The sequence below is a fragment of the Lottia gigantea genome (genome assembly GCF_000327385.1).
Source record: "Lottia gigantea unplaced genomic scaffold LOTGIsca_44, whole genome shotgun sequence".
NCBI classification, from domain to species: domain Eukaryota; kingdom Metazoa; phylum Mollusca; class Gastropoda; family Lottiidae; genus Lottia; species Lottia gigantea.
Window position 1 is genome coordinate 1093035 of NW_008709540.1, and position 26654 is coordinate 1119688.

At 33.6% G+C, this 26654-nt stretch overlaps 4 protein-coding genes across 4 annotated transcripts; 1 reads left to right on the forward strand and 3 right to left on the reverse strand.

Annotated features, from left to right (window-relative positions):
• Positions 1-5954: 5954 nt before the first annotated feature.
• LOTGIDRAFT_233831 (hypothetical protein) lies at positions 5955-12954 on the reverse strand. Its single transcript, XM_009060754.1, has 12 exons — positions 12877-12954; positions 12305-12566; positions 11611-12060; positions 11009-11187; positions 10405-10532; positions 10027-10181; positions 9499-9749; positions 8908-9004; positions 7982-8524; positions 7168-7337; positions 6643-6833; positions 5955-6064 (listed from the first exon to the last, which is right to left on the reverse strand). Exons 1-12 carry the CDS (start codon positions 12937-12939, stop codon positions 6031-6033), a joined length of 2523 nt encoding a protein of 840 aa, XP_009059002.1. The 5' UTR covers positions 12940-12954; the 3' UTR covers positions 5955-6030.
• A 48-nt stretch (positions 12955-13002) lies between these two features.
• LOTGIDRAFT_218024 (hypothetical protein) lies at positions 13003-17166 on the reverse strand (the record flags this gene model as incomplete). The annotated part of the gene is made up of 8 exons (XM_009060755.1): positions 17086-17166; positions 16198-16329; positions 15644-15729; positions 14724-14884; positions 14391-14491; positions 13954-14003; positions 13174-13380; positions 13003-13011 (listed from the first exon to the last, which is right to left on the reverse strand). Coding segments are annotated over exons 1-8 (822 nt in total), but the record flags the coding sequence as incomplete, so codon positions are not given.
• Positions 17167-18282: 1116 nt separating this feature from the next.
• LOTGIDRAFT_192055 (hypothetical protein) lies at positions 18283-19035 on the forward strand. Its single transcript, XM_009060756.1, has one exon. It carries the CDS (start codon positions 18575-18577, stop codon positions 18800-18802), a length of 228 nt encoding a protein of 75 aa, XP_009059004.1. The 5' UTR covers positions 18283-18574; the 3' UTR covers positions 18803-19035.
• Positions 19036-24591: 5556 nt separating this feature from the next.
• LOTGIDRAFT_123544 (hypothetical protein) lies at positions 24592-26651 on the reverse strand (the record flags this gene model as incomplete). Its single annotated transcript, XM_009060757.1, has 4 exons — positions 24592-24759; positions 25456-25560; positions 26041-26122; positions 26548-26651. Coding segments are annotated over 4 exons (459 nt in total), but the record flags the coding sequence as incomplete, so codon positions are not given.
• Between the last annotated feature and the right edge of the window lie 3 nt (positions 26652-26654).

The following is a 26654-nucleotide window of genomic DNA, read 5'->3' on the forward strand; positions in this document are numbered from 1 at the left end:
TCGTCATAAAATATAAATGCGTCCTATCCTGTCTTAATTTATATAAAAATGGTTGACAACACCAATCCAATAGACCTTTAAAGCAAAGATTTCTGATGCAATGTACCCATGATAACGGAAATTAATTTTTACTTTCATTTCTATATAACAAACATTGTAGAACATACAGGGTCAAAGCTTGTTATTAATGCTGTTTTTTTTTTCTCTGGGAAGTGGGAAGTTTCCTACCAGTTGTAATTACCACTTGATTCTATTCGGGACACATTTGAAAAATCATTACAAACGCAACGCTCCAGTGAGAAATATAATTTATTTCCCTAATAATAACGCATAAAAGTCTTTAAACGATAAGATTTTTTTTATGAAACGGGGATCCAATCTAATTCATTGTTAAACTTTTCCGAATCAGGAAAAACCAGGCAAATAATATTTGAAAATAATGCAGTCTACCAGATAAAGTAGATTATTATGTCTGTTCACATCTATTTTCTAAGGATAATGATCGGCTTAGGCCTACAGTTTCATTTACTATTTACCACGTTTAGCACATGGTTTAATTAAATTGCTTTTGGCTAAATATAACGTCCGTGGTAAATATCTACTGCCTACATCATCAGAATTTTCCACTGTTGCCTTGCCTCTGTATAGTCGCAACAGTACGTAAGGCCCATAGATGTATCCTATTGCGATTTCATTTTCATTTAACAAGTTAGGCCTGTTAAGAGAATTTGGTAGGCTACTGTCGGTGCATTGGAATATCAGTTTCAAAATAGAACAGTTATTAGTCGTATAGAGAATGACTAAATTTTGCGTTCATAAAAATGTATATGATAAGCACACCATTACAGTGGCACAACAGACCTTTAAACATTTGATTTTACAGAAGAAAATTTTGACACAAAATTTTCGGTTGAAATTTTTTGAAAGTAAGAGAGAATCGTACGTGTTTCTTTTCAATGTTAGATTACAAATATTTTTATCTTTAAAGATTAAAGAAATATTTTTAATCTTAATAACGAAAGATAGATAGCCAGTTCAGGTAATATACACCCACTTTCAGCTTTGATATTAAAGCAGAATGTAGCCTACGTCTAGCAGCTAGTACAGTAACAATTTTCTCTCAGTAGCCTAGTCTGCCTCGAAATATTCAGTCAGACAACTTCTTTCAAACATTTTTGGGTGATAATGAACATTAGATTTTTCTCAAAATCCGTAAAGAATTGTGCTAACAGAAGGCTTACAAGCTAAAAATTTAACAGGCATTAAAGAACAGGGCAATAAGTCACAATAGATTTTTCGGTTTTTCACTAAATAATGTAGGCCTTAGCCTTAAATAGGCCTAGACTGTCAAAAATATCTTCGACTTCGTGACATTCAATCAAAGGTGACAGACGACATAAACTGAATCAAATCAAAATCAAATAGTTCTAATTAAAATCTAATAAAGACCGCGATAATCCAACAGGCCTAGTGACTGACAGATACAACCAAATCGTTATAATCTAACTTGCCACGCCTACTTCACTTACCTGTGTTGATATTGACAACAATGGCTTCTAAACTTAGCAACCGGAATCATATTTAATACGCGTGCGCAGCGCACCTGTCAGTCATTACTGAGAAATAACATGGAGGACCAAAGAATGAGAAAAGACGATCAAGAAATCAACCAAAATGGGGCTGATCCAAAAAATGTACAAGATTTGACCGCATTTGTAAGTATCTTAATTTTCCTTCTATCGAATTCGGACAAGATTTCAAATATAGTCGACGGCGTAATTTAGATTTTGAAAACGAAAAAGCTGGAATTTAAATCGTTACATCTTGTTTTGATATATAGAGCTTTATGGACAACCGTAACCGACATAATGTACAATAGCTTCACTGTTTTGTATCAGAGTAATATTGATTTTGTTATGTTTTGCTGTTAGTTTATCATAAAATTGATTTCCTATCATCTTCATCTTTCTATTCATGTAGGAACTTGTATTCCAATATCTAACATTTATTGTATGATAAATTACAGAACCCAATAGAACTAGCTAGAGCAAGAACATTATTGTTGGAATTGAACTTTGAAGGGATTGTTTCAAATTTGAGTTAAGACTAAGAGTGCATTCTAAATTCTTTGACATTTGGGTTTATTTTGACTTTGTATAGATGTTAATTTGAGATTTAACTAGGGCCTATTTAAAGTACAAACGCGAGCTTTGATAAATAGCTTAAAATCATTGAGGCTACCATCTTTTATGAGAAGGTGTTTCTTACAAATATTGATCCTCTCTGATTCAGTGATTTTCCAACATAGATTACTACTCTATAGTTATAGTAGCCTACAGATTTAAGATCACATTTTCATTAACTTAGGTTACTATATCCAATACATTGTAATAAATAGGATAAGATCTAGACTGGTCAATACATTGTAATAAATAGGATTAGATCTAGACTAGTTATTGACTATGATTATTTGTTTTTAGTTGATAATGATAGGTTATATTGTCACTTGTAACCGTGAATACCTCTATAGCTTTAGGGCTATAAATCTCAATTTCAGAGCATATATAATAATCTTATTTGCTATATTGATTGGATTGAGTACAACTTTTTATCAATGTTTTTTCTTAGCAAAGATATTTTGCATATATATAGGTGAAGAATTAATGTGCAGTAATGTCTGAACATAGTTTTTCATAGCTTTACTTAGGATGCCATTTCAGGATCTTGTTAACAATCGTAGAATTTGTGACAACTTAATGGCAATCCTTCTAAAGAACAACTTTGCTATATTAACCAGTGGGGTAAAACTCTGTATGATCTTGTATCACAATGTATGAAATAGATTTCATAAAATATTGTACACTGTTGTTTAAGTGACATGATATAAAATAAACTAATTAAAATTTGAAATTTCAGGTGCAGACTTTATTACAACAAATGCAGGATAAATTTCAACAGATGTCTGATCAAATTATTACTAGAAATATCCTTTTATAATCATTTATTGTCGTTCATTACAAACCTCATCTTCACAATGTCAAGCTATTACAGTCAAGGCATAAGACCATCACAATGTCAAGCTATTACAGTCAAGGCATAAGACCATCACAATTGCAAGCTATTACAGTCAAGGCACAAGAAGAGCACAATGTCAAGCTATTACAGTCAAGGTATAAGACAAAGTTCATTATAGTTTCACATTGTGAAGATTTAAATACCTAGGGCTAGGAATGCATGGTTTATCAATGTAATGCTCTCAGAATGTTCAACCAAGTATCCCCCATGCCATTGGTGGAGGTGATGCCACTGTCATTGAACTTTTGTATATTGCACTGAATTACTTATTTTCTTATTTAAACAGAACAGTAATTCTTAAAATGATAGTGCTGCTGTGACAAGTACATGCCATGGTGGTCTAATATTTTGATTTTGGATCAAATGTTTTTGTTATATATGTCATATTCCTTAACCAATCCTTACTAGATGATATGGGAGGACGAATTGATGACCTTGAAAGGAACATTGCAGATTTAATGACACAAGCTGGAGTTGATGAAAGACCTTAGAGGATGGAGGTGAAGAGAATAGCGCTGTGGGAATGAATGGAACGGCCTCTAGTTTTAACCAAACCTGTGATCACACATTAACATTTCATTCCATCCTAATTCATTTCCACTAAATTGGTCTCAGTTGTTGACAGATACAAAAATTTATCAAAACAAAATTTCCATTTTTTTACTGCTGAGAATTCATTAATCAAGGAACGAGTCTGAAGAATCAAAATTAACTTTTAACTTTACCCATTACAATACAAGGATACAATACAATGTTTCATAGATTCTGATCTTCATTCAACCCATTTTCCCTCTGTTGTTTATCTGTATATCATATCTGTCCTGTATCATATTTATACACATTCAGACCCCTGTTTCTCAAATAACCTTATGATAGCAATTTGTCATAAATGTGTAATCTTACATAGAGAAACACAATACTTATGACAGAAATTGATTGTAAGATTTTTTAAGAAACTGGGTCCTGGCTTTTACAAATTTAATGCAGTCCAAAGAACTGAAAGGAATAACGAATGAAATTACTGTTTTTGAACACAAGTACTGAGTTTGTTTCCTTTCAACCTTGACTAAGACAGCAATAAGATCTTTTGCTTTTTGAATGAACAAAAATATTTTACTTGCTTCCCTGAATGTGTATAAATGTTATGAAAAAATGCCTATTTAAATTTAAACTGTTTTGTAAATATATTGGGGCATATTTTTTGATTAAAGTAACTGAAAGAATTTGTAACATGTGATTCGTTGTTAGAAAAAATCTGATAATATTGACCAATCAGCAATCTTAAATTGTATACCGCCTACTGGAAGTTAAGATAATCACAAGTGATATTGTGTACATCAGCCCCTGTTGTGTTACCCATATTAAGTTTGTATTGTGTATTTATGTAAATTATACGTCGGGAGACAGGGCAGTTATAAATGATATATGCAAATTTGTTAAATCGTTATTTTGACAATTAATAATATTCATATTTATTTTTGGGTGCAGAGTAATATTTTAAATTTCATTGAAATATATTTTATAATATCATGAATTCATTTAATTGTTTGATTAGTGAATGGTTTCAATCAAATTAGTTGTCACAAATTATAATCATGTATATTTCACTTTGAGCTTCAACTCTCCCTTTAAGCATCCTATTTATATTTTCAAATCCATGGATACGATTGGCTCATTTCACTTGAGCTTGGTTTCATTTTAAGCGTTATGTTGAAATTGTCAAATCTGTGGGTATGTTTAGCTAAGCTTATTCATGAACAAATCAACTTCATGTATGTTTTTGATACTGAGAGATAGAATTTTAATGATATGAACCTGTCTGGGTTATGAAAATCCAAAATATTCGAGATTAAAAGTAGGAATTGTAGAATTAAAAGGGCAGTATAAATATATAAATAGATATTATAAATTATGTAAGAATTTTAGGGTTTAAAATGGTGTGAATTTTTGCTTCTATTATAAACATTGTACTTATTTATTAAATATTTTACAATCTATTCTTACTGTTTTTTGAAATTAGGTTGGGAATTGTCAAGCAGATATATTAGCACATTACAGATCCAATCTTATCAGTGCACTTTATTTTTGGGTAGAATAAATAGAAATGGAAACCAAACAAGTCTGACTTATTCTGTCCATTACCACTTATGTCACTTAATAATAAAGTGTACTAATCATGTTGATGTTCATGCTTTGAATCTGTCGGGTATGCAAAAATGTTTGTTGGACAAAAGTGTTAAATTTACTGGGGTTAAATATATCCACCAATATTACAAGACAAGAAAGGCTGATCTAACTTAATAATGCTTTCCTTTGATTGTATGAATGTGGAACAAGTTTTTAAACGTCCCCATTATAATGTGGTCATATATTACCAACAGTCTGTCCACAATTTACTTGTGAACACAATAGAGCCTACAGTTGATAAGGTCTTGGTCAAGGTCAATTAGACGATTTTTCGATGATCGGTTTTTGAGTTATTGCCCTAGACTTAGTAAAAACGTGTCAAAATTTATTTGTGTACACCATAAAGACTACAATTATCATCTTATTTTAATGTTACACTTAAATTATAATGAATGCAGTTAGTGAACAGTATATAATAGAATTATTATTAAAATATTCAGCATGTCCATCCCATTTCAATCTGTAGTAAACATTCATAAGCAGTCTTCCGCCAAGTTGAATTACAGCCAGGGACACTGATGCCATTCCACCAAGTGTTTGATGATGTCACTTTATGTGATAAAGCATAATATTAAGCAATTAGTGACATCATCAAACAGTTTTAGTGGAATTGCATATACGAAAAATTCAGAAAATCTCTTTACAATCCCTACCACAGGCAGAAAACTAGACTGGGTGTAAAACTCTATTTCATAGCATCAATTTATTCTTGTATTTAAATAAAGTCTAATAAGAAGGCACTTGATTCAGTCTATACATTACATTATCTCATTTCTTCTTTTGTTGTGGTAAATCACGTAATCTAAAAAAGAAATAGTAAATAATAACTTAAATGGGTTGTAAAGAAATTTCCCAATATTTCCTTGGGTATCAAGACCATTTTATGGTTAATTATATCATTCCAATTTTAAATCAGATGTCTGTGGCTCCTGTAATTATAGAAATACTTGACCATGTATGACCTCACTATCCCAAAAGCTGCTAATAATACCCTTTACAATTGCTATGTCATAAGATACTCAATTTCCTGTGTACCAGGTGATCTTAAACTGTTAAAGGGACACAGGAGCTAAAGACATCTGATTGAAGATTGAAATGATCCGTATGATGATATCAATTTTATTGATACACAAAAAATATTAATATAATTGTCAAAAATACAACTGAATTTCAAGTAACAACTTTTAGAAATAAAACATGTGGTTGTTTAACAAGATACGCCCACTTCTATGATAAATAAAAATCAAAGGCGGTCGCCAATCTGTGTCAAATCGTACCAAAAAGCTTATTTGTACAAGATGGACGGACGACGGACAGGGGCGACTACAATATACGACCACATTATGATGTAGGCGTATCAAAAGAGTAACTAGAATGTACCTTGATAAAATCTGCTCATCAAGTTTTTTATCGTCTAAATGGACGTCAGTATCTTCGCTACTTTCATTACTGTCATCACTCTTCTCTCTATCATTCTTCTCTCTATCATTCTTCTCTCTATCATTCTTCTCTCTATCATTCTTCTTCTTCTTCTTCTTCGATTTCTTATCTTTATGTTTTTTATGTTTAGACTGAAATGAATGGAAATATTTTTACTATACACCCACATGAAATGCACATGTAATATTATCATCCATTGATGATTATCACTGGAGGCCAAAACAAAATATTCAGATAATTATTTTGATAATATTTGAATAAAAACAGTTGTTTAAATGTTTGCTTATAACAGTTGGTACAACTCATTTTTAACTCTCAATAGCACATTTCAGACATCATGTTCTCCTGTATAACTTGGGTTATAGTTAAGTTATTTAAAACATATTCAACTTGGAATGATAGAAACTTTCAGCAATAGAAGACAAGAAACAGTCAGATATTCTTTGTTCTCAAAATAAAACCCACCTTCTTGTCCTTCGATCTATGTTTGTGTTTATCTGTATATTTATCTTTTGATTGTTTTTTATTTTTCTCTGATTTTTCATATTTTTCCTTCCGTTTACTTTTTTTCTTGTGTTTAGGTTTAAAACTGTCTTTATGTTCCTTCAATGCTTTCTTCATGTCTTCCTTTGATCCTGCAAAAATCATCACAAACAAAATTAAAGGTATACTACCTCTTAGGATGACAAAAATTAAAAGAAATTTTTAAACTTGGCCAAAATGAGTCTTTGTTCATCAGTGGACTATGCGACAGAATCCCTTCTTTAATCCAATAAATCAATAAAGCTAAATTATAATTCATCAAACTAAGCAATTTTAATGGATATATCGTGTTACAAAGGGATTCTATTCTTAAGTTTTGGAACCTGGTATGTCCAACTGATGAATATATACTCTTGTTGACCAAGTTTGAGAATTTTATGTCCATTTTAAGAGGTAGCATTTCTTTAATGGAAGAGGAAATTGCCATGCAGTGTCCAACTAGGGAAACTCTCTAATTTTCTCTGTCAATACAGACTAATAAAGTGTTCTCTTAACTGTTAGTAATAAATATACCAAGTACTAACAATCAGAACCACAAACGAAACCCGAAATCAAAACATCACTGGCAAAACATTGGTAGCAGCTGCTAATGAACTTTTCACATGAGGAAGTATATCAATTATAAGTTAATAGGTATTTCATAATGAAAAGTGGTATTCTATAATTTCAGTCTTTCAATATTTCATATTGGGATAATTTCTCTTCTTTGCTCAAGATAAAATGTAAAACTGCTCACCTAAAGGACTGGGTTGTGGCGGAACTGGACCATAATATTCTACTTCCTCTTCGCTATCAGTTGACCTTGACGACGACCTTGACTTATGTCTTGAACTTGACCTTGACTTATGTCTAGAACTTGACCTTGACCTATTTCTGGAATCTGATCTTGAATGATGTTTTGACCGTGATGAAGATTTTGAAGTTGACGGTTTGGAAAACTTGAATTTATTTCTTTCTTCGCTGTCTTTGCTGGAAGGCTTTGAAAATTCCAATTTCTGTGTCTCTTTGTTGTCGTTGCTACGAGGCTCGGAATTTTTAATGCCTGAATCACACAATGATTTGTTGTCCTTCACATTGTCACTGGGCAACGATTTTGATATGTGGTTGTCAACTTCCATATTTGAATCTGTCTTGTCGTCAACAGCGACAAAGGGAGACAACCTCTCCTCCACTGACTGAATTATTGTTCCATCACCTGGTAACCTGTAACTTGGAGCTTTTATATTTTTTGGTAGTGTTTCACTAGATGTTTTCGTTGACACTGTTTCTCCTTGCTCATCTTTAAACAACAAAAAATAAAATCATGACAAAATTATGTGTTATATTTGGAATCTTTTAAGACTTTGAAGTGCCTAAAACAATCTGAACAAAATATAGAGCTTGTGGTGAATCTCAGAATTTTGAACATTTAAGCTGCACTACAAGTCATGTCTGGAAAATAGAGCCAAATAAACAGCCCTGCTCGACTCAAATAATGAAAAGATAGCGAAGTCATATGGATGAATAGTCTAAGTGTCGAGGTGATAAAGGCGTCAAGGTGGCTATTTCACTGCAGTGACAAGAAGTTACCTTTTTGTCTGTTTGCGTTATAAGTTATATCTTGATTCAATTTGGCCAATGTCTGAATAAAGTCTATTATCACTAAAAATATGTTAAACATACCTTCTTCTGAACTGGAGCTACTGCTGATTTCAGAATCAGAATTTTTAAACACAGCTCGAAATAAATCAAATGGTTTCTCTTCTTTCTTTTCTGTCACCTAAACAGCAAAATAAAATGGTGTTTTACATCCTGACATTCAACAGAGTTGTTGAACAACCACAAGTCTGAGAGGAGTGTGTGGGTGTAGTAATCCAAAATATTCTGACAAAGGTATTTTGTACAGGTTAGGACCTGTTACCAAAATGGGATTGTTTAATGTTCTCGTCAGAATCAAAAACAAGCCTTACACACATCCACCTTATTTCTCCACTGAATATAAATTACAGAGTTTGGACCCTTCTGTTCCTCAGTGGGTTTACAATTTTAGATTGTGCTCAATTGGTCTGTTCTGAATAGGCTTCTTCTGTTTCAATTCTGGCAAAAAACGGTGTGGTACCAGATAAGCCACATTCACAATCTTACCTCCACCATTTTCAAATCTTGATACTACTTTTTCAGTGCACATGAAACACATTCTGATCTCTGTTCCAAATTGTTTTATCGAACTTGAAATAGAACGAGGGGAACTTATCCATCCTACATTTCACTTACCACATTTTTATTCCCAGATATTTCCATTTCTGCTGTTGAATGATGATCCACATCTTGTGATTTTACTGAATTCTGTTCTTTTTCAGACGCCTTCTCCAAATCTACCTTATCAGACGAGACCTCCTGCTTATTACTGCCTTTATAATGACTAGTTTTAGGTTTCTCGTCTTCGAATAAAACGTTAAAAATGGACGGCTTCTTTTTCATATGAAATGCTACTTTTGAAGTTGCTGCCTTTTTCATAGTGTCTGCTGAATAATATCATTCATTCAATAATTATCAGAATAAATAAAATAAGTATGAGGACTGGTTTCTATCTATCTTGATTCATTCATTCCAAATTACGAATAATGAAAGAGGTCATGAGTTCCGAACATATGACAAATTAGTTATATTTTTCAAAAATTTTCTTTTCTTCCGCATTCTGAATCTCAACTTCGACAGTTTCACTCCCATTAAGTAAGTCTGCCCCCTATTTGTACCCCCAGTCTGGGAACTATTCATAACTAAGACATTTGATTACTATACCTGGTTTGTCTTCAATAGCTAATGGTTGTGATTCCAGTGGATCAGGAGTGGTGGTGGAGGTCTGCCCAGGAGTAAAATCAGAGACAGGAAAACTGAGAAAATTATACACAGAATATTTATCTCTTTTAACAGACGGTAGACCGGATATAGATGACCTGAAATATAGGAAATTTATTTGTAAAAAGAATGTAAAAAGGATTTTCTGAATCTTTTATGTATATCAGGGACACTGATAGCATTAATTGCACTGCACCATTCCCATTTTCGATCAGACGTCATTGGTTCCTGCAATTCCACTAAAAAAGTGTTGATGTCGTCACCAATTGCGAACGGCCTTATGTGACATCATCAAACACTAAGTAAGATTATCAGACATACCCTGGGTAAGGATCAGGAACATTAAATCTTTTACATAAAACTTTATCAGGATGCCATTCAAACGTCTCTCGTGTCAGCTGACCAAACATCTTCATTTCTACTGCCTTGGCTTTATCAGATTTATCAGCCTACAAAATACAATACAATAGGTGGAGCTGCTGCTGTGGCAAACATAATGCAAGGAGAATTACTGAAAGGATAATAAAGAGTTATCAGCCTGCAAACTATATAGGTAGTACTGTTGACATGTAATATATATGTATGGGTATGAGTAGCCGGAAGCTGAAAGAGACTGAGCCAACTGATAGAAGGAGCAAAATACAATACAATAGGTGGAGCTGCTCTGTGGCAACACGTAATGCAAGGAGCTTTTATAAAGAATTCCTGATTTGGTCATTATGAAGAGTTGTCTTATCTTTAATCAGTATAACATATAGGAATAGATTCCAGGTGACCTCAAATAAATTCCCCCATAATTCCAGGTTACTCAGATGTAAATGAGTATGGAGAGATCTAGGAGAGATCAATGCAAAGAAGTTTGGCAAAAGATCAACAGAATCATTGTAAATCAACATTTTTCTTGTAAAAAGGATTTCTTTCTTACCCCATCATCTATAGGAACATCAACTGTTTCTGTGTCATCACCATATTTAGCAGACGTGAAACGGGATGCCATCATTCCTGACAATGGCTTATAGAATTTACCGGCTTTTACAAACTCCTCCCTCTCTCGTTCTCGCTCCCATTCTGTCATACTCCCTCCAACAACTTCTAAATATGGGTCTGGAAAACAGAGAACAAGGTACGACAATCCAATCCAAATTTCAAAATCACAAACACGCTTTATACAAATCATAAAGGTGCTTTGGTTTTGTCTATAGCAATTTGGGCTAACAGTTGACCAAACACCAGTTAATTAAATAAATAAAAACACTATTATAGATATATTACTCCTTTATTTAATTTCTGCAACGTTTCAATTCACATACAGGAATCTTTTTCAAGTATAAAATAATAATTAAAGAAAGGAGCAGTATATCTATAATAGTGTTCTTATTTATCTAATGTTCTATCTACTTCTAAATCTCAATTAAAGATTACATCAAACATCAGTTATCAACTACTATAAAAACCAAAAAACAAATGTTCAGTAACATACTTTATGACATTTTTGCATTTTCTGAAAAAAAGCTTCTATATCCTTACCTTTTCTACCCTGTTGAACCAATGACAAGTATTTTTCATATCGAGCCTGTTTCTCAGGAAACTTAACGAATGGTTTAAATGATAAATTTCCCATGAACATTGGTTTATTTGAAGATGCCTTCATCTCGAACGGGGTTTTGAATACATTTTCTGGTGATTTTATCACATTGATTTCTGGACTGGTTACTGATGATGGATTAGAAGATGTTTTTCTTTCTTTCATATCCCATCGTGATGAAGTCTTTGTTGGTGGAGTTGTGGTTGATGATGAAGATTTTGATGGCGGTGCTTTATCAGGAGAAGGGGGTAGGGGAATGTCTTCAACGTTGGGAATCAGTAACATGGGATTTATTGAAATATCCATGGGTGTTAACTCTATTTTCAATTTTCCAGATTTTGCGTCATCCATTTTTTCCTTATCCTCTTTTGAGAGGAGATCAAATACAGAACCTAAAATTTGTAAAGGTGTAAAATTTGTTTTACTGATTTCAATTAATGAGCTGAGCTAATTCCAAAATTTGTCATTGTTATTATGAAACAGGTCCTAAATGACACACTTTTATTGGTTAAAAATTATGTCATTAGAACACTGATTTGGAGGAAAACTTGTTAGATTAGAATGCAGACTAAAAAAAAAGAAAAAAAAAAATTCAAAATGGTAATCTAAATTTAATTTGAGTGTATTCAATCGAACCTATAATGGGAGATTCTCCAAGTTGTAAAGCTCTATCAGTGGCAGTAAGACTCTTCTGTTTGTCTTCCTTCTTCCCAGCATCCCTTCCAGCATTAGCAATAGACTCTTCAACAACTGGACCTTTAAATCTATGGACTGGTTTAAAATGTCGAGGTAAGGTAGGTGGTGGAAAGACTTTATTTGGTTTCAATGTCTTTGTGGATAGAGTAAATCCCTCTAATAATTTACCTACATAACCAACATGGACTTTCCCTTGACCTGAAAAAAGAATTTAAAGAGATTGTAAAGAGGTTTTTTAAATTTGTGTGTTTTGGGGACACTGATATTATCAATTTACACCATTCCAATTTTCAATCAAACGTCTGTGGTTCCTGCAATTCCACTGAAACTAAACATTGGATGACGTCACTAATCGCAAAGGCCTTATGTGATATAAGTATATTTTGTGATTACTGTCGTCATCAAACACTTAGTTACATGTCAAATTTCAGATTGGATGGCCTGAAAGAATACATCTTTGACTATCTAATATCTTTTTTCTGATTTTTAGAAAGACCCTTTAACATACCTGCTTTAGGTCCTTTAGGAGCAGTCCATCCACTATACTGATTATCATCTTCAAAATCCATGGTCATATCATAATTAGAGAGATGATCTACAGCATAAATATCATCATCATCATCTTCCAAGGCACCAACACCAAATCCCTGTATAGAATAGAATAACAAACAAACATTAATAAACTGACAATTGGAACTAAAAAAAATGTCACAATGTTGGAATATTCAGATGTCAGAATTCACAGAACACACAAATGAAACAATCAGATTACAAAAACAAGTCCAAGTGATCTTCAGAGTGGATCTTACCTTGCCTCTAATTCCCCTTTTACCAGGTTTAGATTTGATAGGTGGAGCTTCAAACAGGTTGATATGGGCAGATGGAAGGGCTGCTGAGGGGTTCAGTCCTCGATATCCAATACCATGAATGTTATCCTTCGCCACAAACGAAACTGGATTCATATCCTTTGGAGCAAACGTTATATTTTTTAAATATTCTTCATTATCACTGTTACTCTAAAAAAAATTTTCCAAGTATCAAATAAATAAATTATTCAGAAAAACAGACATAAAATGAAATGAAATGGAGTATTATCTCCTACTTTTCTGCTCCAGTTCGGGCTAATGAAGACTGATAGTGTCACGCAGTGTTCAATGAGTGAAATTGGCCAGGAAAGCAGCATTAGCCTACTCTTTTGATTTCAAAATTGTTGCAGGATCTTAAACATGCACAGACTCTAGTACACAAAGCTTCTCTTATTTTCCTTTAAATGCTTAGTATTTTTATATCAGCCTCATTGATGTAAATAATTGACACAACTGTCTTGAAAAATTGTCTCCTATGTCAGGTTGGAAAGCATCTTACTTGCAGAGCTATCCTGGCTCCCAGATACAATTGAAAACAGAAAAGATTTGACCTTAGAATGCATAATGTCTTAAGAAATATCCTTCAGATTTTGAATTCTCCAAGCAAAAAGAGGCTGCCATATTGTCAATGTCATTAGAATGGGACTGATGTAGAAAACTTGTTAGATGACAATGGAGAAAAAAATATTGAGCCAATGTATTATTTTGGTTTATGTAACATACTTCGTCTGAGCTGGAATCTGGTTTCATTGCACAACCATACTGTTTCTCTACTGTAAAATAACAATGTATCCAAGGATGAATAGGGTTAAGGGAATCTGTTTCAGAAGCACATTAACATTACGGTTCAGTGAATTTAGGGTTGAAAAGCTAGGAATTGATAACGTTTGAAAAAAGTTTTTCTAGCTTCCAGTCAGATTTCTCGGTTCCTGTAAACATAGAAGTGGTTAACTGTTTATGATGTCGCTATCATTAAAGCTGCTAATAATATCTAGGAGCCTGCGTGATAATTTGATCACATAGAACACTTAGTCTTAGTAGAATCGAAAAACCAACAGGCATCTGACTGAATATTAGAAATGTGCACAAAAAGCTGTCAATTCCCTTATGCGCATAATAACCTCTAACAATCCCTTTAAGATATATAAATGTTTAGTTACATGCTTTCTTCTTTTTCTTCATTTTTCTAGACAACCTTGGTCCAACACCTTGTCCTTCCTTCCACCCCATTTTTCTCAATAATTTTATTCCAATTGGTAGCCTGTTTAAATGAATACAAATTTTTTTAATAAAAAAAAAAGATCAATGTTATTGTTCCGAAACATTAAAACTCTTATAGCTCTCAAGGGTTATTCCCCTTGATCTTGTATTTTCAAATTGCTGCCAGGCCCAGTTTGTAACAATTTGATTGGATTCTTTTCTAAATTGAGTACCTTCAAGAAAATGTAGTACGCCTTTAACCTATTTTAATTTCAAATTTCTAAAATTCTTACGTTTCTGGTATGATAAGGTCCATAAGAGTTGTGTCCCCTTCCTGTATAGAATCACCAGTAATGGAGGAAGCAAAAGTTTTCCGTTTACGTTGTCGTTCTTCTGATGTGAAAGAATCAGCTGTGGTTATTTTACGTGGCGCTATCCCATGTTCACTAAAATCCTGAAAAACACCAAATTTACAATAATACTTGACCCCCCTCTCTATTTTCTAGCTCATTAAGTATAATATATTCTAATCCTTATATATAGATGTTTATCTTTTCAGAACCTATTCATACTCTCTTCTTTTAGAACTGGTAACAAGAAAACTTTCATATTATAGACTTTTGTTTATTGTAGATTACTCGTGGGTGTTTTTTGAACTTAATACTAACTAGGCTAACTTCACCTTGTATTGAACATTTATCTCTTTATTTGTGACCTTGGCCAGTGCTTTACATAGAAGTTTTTAGGAACTTCTTCACTCTTAACACCAAATTTTGAAATTATATAAGCTTACAACATTCTACTACTCAAAATAAATAAAATCAAAAAATTTCAGTTAAACAAAACATGCACTTTTATTTTATAACAATTCTGTTTTTTAACAACGTGAACAGTGATGTATTTATCAAGTTAGGTTGGCATTTCTCTCAGTGAGTGACTGTTCAAAATGTTGTGTTCATGTGAATAATTCTAGTACAGAACACAGTGTACAAAAGTGACAAAACAAAGCCTGGGCCTTCAAATAAGTAAAACTAAAAAATTACGTTTGTATTTCTCTCAGTAAATGCATTTATGTGATTGATTTTTTTACAGTGTAAAGTGTACCGAAGTGACGTATCAAAGTCCAGACCTTCAGGTAAGTCAAACTTTCGGTCTTTGAGGAACTGTTCAAAGACTGTTCAGACTGTTTTGTAATAAAGTGTTTAGTACTGACCTCATCATCCATAAAATCTTCCACTGATTGACTGACATGTTCTGTTTTAGATTTCCGTGAAGAGACAAACGTTGATGGTGCCCATCCTGAAACAGATATTAAATTTTCTATTATTCATAAACATCAGGGATATAGTTAAATTCATCAATAAATAAAATTCTTAAAGTAGCCCTCATTTAGTGAATTATGGACTAGAAATTGGATATGAAAATAACAGTTGGTTATCAGAACCATTGCAGCTTAACACATTTCAAAAACGCTTTTAAAGGGATGAAGAGATTCTCTTTGCAATAGTGTTGTCATAAAACACTCTGTGGAATAGCACAAACCCCAGCTGACATTGGAATGGTGCAAATCTATGCTATCAGTGTCTCTGATACACATTAAAAGTTCAGGAAACCTCTATGAGCCAGGTTAAAATCCAATGCTCTAAACAGTAGAAGAAAATGAACATGATTCATATCCTGAAATACCTTTAACTCAGACATTTATATTCTTCAGATATAATCCAATTCAAATTTGAAAAGTTGATGTTTAAGTTTATGAGCCATTACCTTCCTTAGTACCAACAGAGTTAAAATAACCAGCTGAGAAACCACCAGTGAATGCTCCATGGAATCTCTGACGACCTTTATCATCTGTAACTGGCAGGTCTTTGACTGATACACGCTTCTTTCTTGCTTCATCTAAAAGCACAAGAACATAGATAAATTTAAGATAAAGTTGGTAATATATCTGTACTGGATCTGATTCAAACCACAAACATAACAATCATCTAGTTTTTTTTTTTTTTAGATTGTCTACGCAGTTATGAGTCAAGTCTGACCTATTTCAATGCTAGAAGTATGAAATCAAAACCTGAAGCATGTTGATCATGCTCTGTGGTCCTGTGACAACTATTTCAGCCAGTGTATCTACTGTACTGAATCAGAATTTTGCTCTGTGATTGATGCATTGCGAACTATTTTGATAAGAGAACATATTTTGTTATTGTAATTCTACAAAAATTGAATTTTCGTGTTTATGATTTAGACCAGGTTGAGCACAAATATCTTTGCTTGACAAGTACTTTGTTAATTCTGGACCACCCCCAGAAAATTACAGGACTATTCAAATTTGATTCTGAGAGCTATGATTAAATTTCTACTACCAATCACTTAATCTGCTATCACTAATCAGTTAATCTTGTTTACTCTGATTGAGTCAACATCAACAGAATTAGATTAACACCTTAGCTTATCACTGGTAGGAGATATCAAAGGGCACAGAAGCCGATCAAGAAAAAGGACGAGACGGGGGGTAAAAGTAAACATTGGACGTTTCTGAATTGCGCATGGATTTATTAAGAAAATAAGGGGGAACAGGACCATAAAGTTCTCTTAAACTGCAGCAAAATGTTACAATTAACTTTGTGAACAAGAAGAAAGGTCATGTCAAAGTACCATCTTCAAGTTGCTCGACTTGTTTGCCAATAACTATAAACGAATCTTCTTCGTCCGAATCCATGGACAGCGCCATTTTGTAGGACTGCAGAAAATTGCATAAAATGGAACGAAGATTAAAATTATTCTTTAGGTTCTTTTAAACACTTAGAATTTCGATTCATAACGACAGAAATCTATATATACAACTTCTATTTTCTACGAGTATCTTTAAAGGAAATGATCTTTAAATTTTGACCAATTGAAATTGAAACAATGCAACTTCTCGTTTCCAAATATACGGAAATGTCAGAGAGCGCATGCGCATTAAAGGTTATCAGCTTTGAGAAGCTGGAGAGATTATTTTTGTTTTGTGTTAATTAATTGATCGCAGCATCTTTGAGATGAGAAATATCGTTGTTTTGCATTTTTCAAAATGATGAAAAAGATAAGCCTTAAAGGCTTACGGCTTTCATCAGACAGGAGACATCGTGAAACATCGCCAAAAACATTATCAAATTCGGAAGTGGGTGAAGAGAGCAGTGAGGCATCCGAGCAGAATGACTCACCCGTTCGTTTTTCTCAACTGAGTAATGCAGACGATATCTCGGTGGTGAATGAGGATCCGAATAAAAGAAAGAAAGAAAAGATGGGTTTATTGAAAAATCTCAGACGTAAATTTACCCAATCAGTGCATAGGAAGAGTGAAGATGTGGAACCAAGCATGCCCAACCACATAGAAGAGTGTCCAACGCCTTCTCCCCAGCATCAAAATCAGGCTAATTCATTGACAATATCAGTGGAAACAAAGAAATCGCGTCCACGGAGTAAACATTTATTTGTGTTTTGTGACAAATCTGTGCAATCATGTCCAACTGGTGATGGCCTTAATACAAACTTACAATACATGTCGTCTTCTAAAATTAGTGAGATGCATTCCAATACAGACAATGTGGAACAAGATCCAAAGAAGGAGAAATCAAGTTGTAGGGGAAAGGATATCTCAAAATTTCACCCCGATGTCTCAAATAAACGTAGTAATACTAGTAACATTATAGAGGGACGCATTGTCAGCGTTTGTGAAAATGGTGCTCAAATTAGAATTGCTCGCGACAGTGCGTTTATCTCAAATGAAGTCTCAAATCGGACTGATATTTATGATAATATTGAAATAACGGCAGATAAACATGGCTTTATACGTCTAGACTATCCTTGTGTCGAACCGCAAGAGCCTTGGAGTTTAACTCAAGAACTTTTCAGACTTTCAAAATTCGGCTGGTACTGGGGTCCTATAACCCGGCACGAGGCCGAAGACAAGCTTTATAATCAAACTGATGGTGCTTTCTTAGTGCGGGACAGTTCAGACGAACGTTATTTATTGAGTTTAAGTTTTCGGTCAGAAGGTCAGACACTTCATACCAGAATCGAACATTGTAATGGTTTGTTTAGTTTTTATGCACAGCCTGACACAGAGGGGTACCCCTCCATCATAGATCTGATAGAACATTCAATGAATGACTCACAAACTGGAATATTCTGTTATTCACGTTCACGCTCCCCTGGTGCTCCTTCATTCCCCGTTAGATTGACAAAACCAGTTTCTCGGTTCACACAAGTGCGTTCTTTAAAATATTTATGTCGTTTTGTGATCAGGCAGTATACGCGATACGATCATATTCAACATTTACCACTGCCTACTAGTTTAAAGGGATGGATTGAAGAAAATCAGTATTATTGATATATTAAGCCGTTCAATATTTCAAATGTGGTGTTTGGCAATCGGGATCTGTTGTTGATCTGACTGTTTTTGCCCATCATGTCTGACAGAGTTCTGACATGTCTAGTTAATCAGTTCAATGCCAGTCTTATCTGACTGTGTGACAATCTAAGCAAACAGGATTAAGTTCATGGAAGCCAACATTAAGATATTCAGTATATCGAATTGGAGTTTTATTTCAACTCACATATGACCAAACAATGCAATCAAATACAGAGTCAGGTTATTTCTGGTAGAATACCAAGTCAAATTAATGAAAGCTTGACTGACCCAATTGCAGTCTTTGTGGAAGATCCAGTGCAAATTTGCTGCCATTAATGACGTTCAACTGTAATAAAGGAATTATTTGTGGTACCATTTCAAGAACTAGTAATTCCAACTCGACCTTGCAGTTAAATCCATAGCCACAGTACTGGCAACAATTATTTCTGCAATATTTGGACTATTTATTTGGTGGCATTAATGAGTTTTTTTACTTGTTGGGCATATAATTTTCTTCATCTTCTACTTCTAAAACCTCTGATATTTAGATTGACAAGTCTGAAGTTTGCTGGATTTGTTTTTGCCATTTTGATATTGATGCTCTAGCTTTTAAAAACTATTGGATGGAATTTCATGATGACTTTAGTACCAAAAGTACTGTAAAACATCTTAAAATAGTTCTGCTAACCTTTCTGAATCTAGCTAGTCTACATCTTTCCAAATTATATGTAAGAGGCTGGAATAGACTCAATAGAGTTTGGAATTGATTAACTTACAGTGTATGAAATGATGAATGATGATTTAATTTAAATTTGAAAAAAAATGGCATATTTCAAGAGATCCTTCCTTATTCAACTTACAATGTTTGTAACTATTGTTGGTCCGTCCCAAATATTCTTGAGTAAGATAAATAGATCATCAACTCTATAACATAATTTATGTTCTTGGAAATTCAAATTCTCTTGAAAATTAAAAAAAAATTGGTTTAAGTATCGTTTACTTATTTGTTTGCAGATTTAAGTATTTGAATTATGATTCAGCTTATAACAATAAGAGTTAATAAGCAGTTGATAGTGTTTCAGTAATTTAATTTGCTCTTAAAGAGATTGTAAAGATGTTGTCTAAACTTTGTATGTGTATCTGGGACACTGATAGCATGTATTTCCACCATTCCATTTTTCAATCAGACATCTGTGGTTCCTGCTATTCCATAAAGGTAAGCGTTTGATGATGTCACTATCACAAAATCTGCTTTAATATATAAGGCTCTTCGCGATAGACAAGTCATAAAATGAAATGAACCACAAACGTCTGATTTGAAATTGAAATCGTGCAAATCAATGCTAACAATGTCCCCTGTACACTTAAAAAGTTTTTAAAAACCATTTACAATCCCTTTAAGAGAGTCTTCTAAGGTTATATTTACCATTACAGCTTACTGTACAATTTTGTTTGAAAATCATTATCTTTATTGCTGCATCGATTTTCAGCTGTAGATGGGGCACTTGAGGGTTATCAACTTTTTAAAGTTCTTTTGGCATTACTGATACCCTATACCTTACGAATATTTATTGTGAGGCTTTCCTCATCTTTTAGTCTGTTTTATATTTTGTGATCCAAAGAGGCACATTTTAAGATTGTTTTCTGTACAGATCTGTTCTGTTTTGGGGGTCTTTGTTTATTTAACATTGTTTTATTTATCAAATTAGTTTCTCTCTCCTGGAGTCAAATATGAATGATTTAGGACAATATCCTTAAAAAATCCTATAAAGGGATTGTAAATATGTTTCCTAAATTTTCTCTGTGTATCAGGGACACAGATATTCATAAAACCCTTAGTTTTAGTAAAATTGCCTGAACCAGATGGCGGAAAATTGAGTAGTGCTATGAGTGTCCTATCTACACATAAGAAGTTCAGAAAACCTTTTTACAATCCCTTTAATTAGATGAAATAAAGATTTAAGGAAAATAGTAATCTGACAAGAAACTATGTTACTGCGGAAAAGAGGCATGCTATTTTGCTCCCAAAGAAACCAGCAGTCAAAAAAAAATAAATCCAACACTTCAGGAAATTTACGGGAGAGAAATCATTTTGGATAAACTAACTGAAGATGTTTCACAAGATGAGGAGTGAATTCATCAGAAACCTAGTGAATTTTTATCAAAGCATGTTACTGAAAGTGAACTCAACTTGTGTTTTTTTCAAATCAGAGCATGTTTTTTGGCCTTATTTGAAGCCTTCCCACTGCCATTATTTCTAATTGTATATAATATATATATTTGTGTGTATATATTGAATTTGATGTTAAATTGGTCAGATAATTTAATCAACTAGCCAACCTGTTAATATAGCACTGTATTTAGGTGTCTGTTTTAATACACCCATACATCGTATCCTGAATATGCGTTTTGACATGGTCTTATTGGAGGAAACATGATAAATGGGGGCGTGGTTTGGACACGATGACACCACACTGTTTTATGATACTGAGCTCATATCATGATATTGACTCATATTGGGAAGGACAAGTATAGGTTCATTTTAGGTAAATTTTTCATGGTTGAGAAGTGGGCAGAGCTATTGCTAACTGTCAGTCAAAGGTTGAATTATAATTCCTGGCTTCGTAACATTTTGGACAGGTCATATAAATCGATTTTAATTTACTTTTATAAACTAATCAAAATTGCTGTTTTTGCTGAAAAAATATTATTCAAAGTAATGTACATTTTTTTTAAAATTTGACCGCAGGTTTTTTGAACAAGACTTAAATATTTGTCAGGTTGGCAGTTGATAAAATTATCTCCCCAATATCCAATGGTTTTTAGCTGTAGACAACTGTGTGAATGACTCCAGACTTTGAAAGCCATTAAAGTTTTTTAAAAACTACTTCTCTTTTTCATCTCTCTATATTGTCGGCACCCCGATCCGTTTGTCCGTCAACATTTGCTTGTAAACGCTCTAAAAACTAGATATTTTGATGGAATCAAATGAAATTCGGTATGTGTATACATATTCATAAAACGAAGATCAAGTTCGAATTTGAGCTATTTTCGACTGTTGGAAGCAGAGTTATTGTCCTTGCCCCAAAATCTTGAATATGCTATTACTCTCTTAGTTTTCAACCGATTTTGATGAAACTTAAAATGGATGTTATTGGACCTGAATCGAAAGGTTTGAGAAAGTTTAGTTTAATTCTGATTAAATTTAAGGCTTTTTCAAGATTTAGGCCTCTTACGTCAGTCTTGAGCAGTTATTACCCTTTAACCTCTATACAGCAAGTGCTTCTATCAACATCAATTGCTCGTAAACACTCTAAAAACTAGAGTGTTTGAAGGAATGAAATGAAATTCGGCATGTGCATACATATACATGAAACGAAGATTTAATTTGAGCTATTTTCGACCGTTAGAAGCAGAGTTATTGCCCTTGCCCCAAAATCTTGAATATGCTATTACTCTCTTAGTTTTCAGCCAATTTTGATGTTTCGTTTTTACCATCCGCATGCCGTGGTGGGCGTATATGGCTGTGGTCCACTATCTTTCCCTTTCCCCTCAAAAATCTCGCTAAGGCCACAGTAACCAGTCATTCAGCCCCCCCACCCCCTCTTTCCCTTTCTCCTCAAATATCCAGCTAGGGCCACAATGACCTGTAATTCACCCACTGGGCTAACAGACTATAAAATATGCTAATTGACAGTAATAGCTATAAATATTCATACCATAATCATAACAAACTCTTATTCATAGTTTTGACCTTTATTATGCAGGGTCAGTCAGTTATACAGTCACCTATAGCCAACATCAGGATTGTGGTTCTCTTTTGTCAGCCAGTCATGTCTGAATGTTGTACCGAAATGATAGTTTTGACCTTTATTATGCAGGGTCAGTCAGTTATACAGCCACCTATAGCCAACATCAGGAATATGGTTCTTTTTTGTCAGCCAGTCATGTCTGAATGTTGTACCGAAATGATAGTTTTGACCTTTATTATGCAGGGTCAGTCAGTTATACAGTCACCTATAGCCAACATCAGGATTGTGGTTCTCTTTTGTCAGCCAGTCATGTCTGAATGTTGTACCGAAATGATAGTTTTGACCTTTATTATGCAGGGTCAGCCAGTTATAAAGACACTTAAAGCATGTTAACGGATGTTGATTTGACTCTATGTCATGGGGTACAAATTTAAAATTTGATATAGCTTCAAGGATTATAAGCTAGGCTCTTTCTCAAAATAGTTCTTTGGTTTGTGGGATATGTCCATTGCTGTTTCACTTTTTGGCTTAAAGAGATAGGTGACTGATTAGCTTAGCTAAAAAATTTCTGTTTCTGAGACTTAAGTATGATTGGTCAAACACATGGCAAACCTGTCCCTTGAAATCGAAGTGGCTTGGAAATTGAAAAACTAGATATAGTTTTAATATAATGATATAATCATTCATGTTTACAACATAAAACTTCACTCAGAACTGAGTTATGTAGAAAATAACAAAAACTGGTCAATAATTTTTACATAAATTCAAAATAATTTCAAAATGCATTAGTTATTTTAAATACATTTGATATTTGATGCATGTGTAGCACTAGCTTGAACAAACTTGGTCCTGACTATTAACCAACTATAATCACATGTATTACATCAGGGCTTTTTAATCTGTTTTCTTTCTATTACAACTTTCAGAATCCTTGATAAACTAAGACACCTGATAGCAAGATTTGGCAAGGCATAGTCTCTTTAGACAACTAGGAACTCCAATGACGTTTTTATAGTATACCAAATGACAATAGTTCGAAAATGTTCCTTCGGTGCGAAGCCTTATAAGGAACGACGGACCAGTTTAGATCATTGATGGATTGAATACCATTGGTACATTGGATTTATATGATTAAATTTGTTGCACTAAGCTTAGCTTTCATAAAAATTGAACCGGTGTTTAAAGCTGTATTAATTGGTGTCTACTTGAACCGTTATGACTAACAGACTGAAAACATGGTTATAAAGTTCTAGATAATGTATTTATACAAGAGAGTAGAAACACATTGTTATCATTTCTTTCAGCTACACAGTTCTTACAAGAGTTATTCCCCTTAGATCACCGTCTTCTAGAATTAATTCCCAGCATGTTCCTAGTCTGAAATTCAAAGAACAGACAGAATCTTATAAAAATACAACCCAAGCTATCAGTTTGAAAACAATTTAAAAGATATTAAATGGGTCTAGTAGCCATCTTGGTTCATTCGTGGTTTCCACTTAAGAAGGTGTTAAATTTCAAAACTGAAATGAAATGAATGAAGTTCTATCAGCCAGTCTGACCTGCATTACTGACAAGGGGAGATCGGGTAAATTCTAAAAATGAAACAGTTAAATACATACCATAATACAGGCTCCCCATATACCTTCTGACATGGCAGCACCAAATTGCTGAACCTAAAACATAGTAATGTACTGAGAATTGTATCCTTAAAGGGATTGTAAGAGAAGTTTCTAAACTTTTTATGTGTTTCGGGGGACAGATAGCATCAACTTTCACCATTACAATTTTCAATCAGATGTATGTGGTTCCTGCAATTCCACTATAACTAAATCTTTGATGACGTCAGTAATAGCAAAATATGCTTTATCACATATGGCCCTTCGCAATTGCTGAGTTTCCAGCGTTTAAAATACATTTAATTAAAAAACAGGCAAGAAAAATTCTGATTCCTGTGCCAGTGTTTCCGAGAGTTGGCCCAGTGTCAGCTTCCACCGCCTAATGCCTTGAAATTTCTGTTCATTTACTTACATTTCTAGCGCGAGAACTAAACCCTGTTAAATCGTCCAGTCTCCGGTCTAAAAACTGCCAGGTCTGCATTTGATCATCTGAGTTGTCTTGTATCATATATATCTCTGTACTTTTATAGACAGTGGCCAAACTGGCTCTTTTAGTATACCAGTTAAACTAACAATAGAAATAACAATGTATATAGCAATTATACCAGATATATATATATCAAAAGAACTTAAGATGATTTTAGATTTACAGTCATTTGATTGGTCAATCACTAAAATCGATTATAGATTTAGTTTTATTATCCAGTCAGATTACTGTATTTCTTTATTCTGGGTTCAGTTTCATAAAATCTAAAATCTAAACTTCATTATTTAAGTGTTCCTGTCATTTGATTGGTCAATCACTAAAATCGATTATAGATTTAGTTTTATTATTCAATCAGATTACTGTATTTCTTTATTCTGGGTTCAGTTTCATAAAATCTAAAATCTAAACTTCATTATTTAAGTGTTCCTGTCATTTGATTGGTCAATCACTAAAATCATACATGTGTACAGGTCAGGAAAGAACATCTGGAGATTGGTAAAATCGATTATAATTTTAGTTTTATTGTCCAATCTAATTACTGTATTTCTTTAATTGAAATCTTCGTTGAAATTTTGTGAAAAAGCATAGGCATCCCAACCCTTCAAAATTTCAGGCAAACCAACGTGCTTCCCCAACAGGCCTTAAAGTCTGTACAAGTATGTTATATGTAAAACAGGCCTCCAAGCCACAATACCTAAACATGCATAGATACTGCAATTACCTAGGCCACTATGCTCACCATGCTCCTATAGGAAATACAAATGATTGACAACTTACATCTGTGGATCTATCACCAGCATAGAACCAAATATCATCCATTAGTTTTGATAAATTCTCCCAAGATTCCACAGCATTAGGGGGTAAGGTCTGAAGAGCCATAGCCTAGAAATAGAATAATTTCATACAAAATTTAAACATAATGAATGGAATACAGTTCGATGTCCTGGTTTTCAGCACCTATTATGGGCAATGTATTACAGTGAGCAATGCATGGTAGTTTGCCAGGACAAGTAAAATCATTAAAATTGGAATCAAAGGAGTCATATCATTAAATTACACATTTCCTAATTGGATGGAATAACAAAACTAGATTTATAAAGCACACTAATCAGCACATGTTAAAGGCGGGGCTAAATCTGTCAATCATACAGTTGGTTTTATGCAACACACAAAATATAATTCTACTGATTTTATGGTTGTTATAGAGAATTCTTTGATTTTGGCTGATTTGTTTGATCAGGCATGCATTGATCTGGTTTGACCATTGTAGTAGTACTATACAACTTTAATTGATTTGTCATAATTTAGACGAGATTTTGATTGAAGGAATTGTCTTGCTGGTATGGATTTTTATTATCTCACCTGCGGCCATTTTTCTTTATACGGTAAAATCATTCTCAGCCTGGTTTCTACGGCATCTCGTATAAATGGTCTGGTCTTTATTCTTAAAACAGACAAAAAAAACAAAAAATGTTACCTTAAAATGTAAGGATCAATCTTGTCTGGATAAGATTCAATGGTTTAAATATTTGCTTTACCAGGGGGTGATAAAGCTACATTACATTCTTAGGCGTATAGGCCTAACGTCTGTTTGGGGGGGGGACTGGCTAGTTTGCACAGAAGGGTTTTGAGATGACGGGCAAAGCACAACTATGAGCACAGAAAGCGCAAGTCTGCAAAAACATTACTTGTCTGCCCACGTTTTTTTTGGTCACTGCCCGAAAAGATAATATTTTGGGGGCAGCTGGCTGTAATATTTCCTTTCAATTAAGAAAAACTTTGATGTCACAGGATTTTTAAAATCAATCTGATGAAACTTAATTCTTCTACCCTCACAAATGCTTTAAAGTACAAGAATAGACAACTTACTTCACTCCCTCTGCCTGTGTTTTCGAGACCTGTTCAGCCAACTGATCTGCTAACTGTTGATTACTGTTGGTATAAAAATAATGGACTAATTTCCACCCCACCCTTNA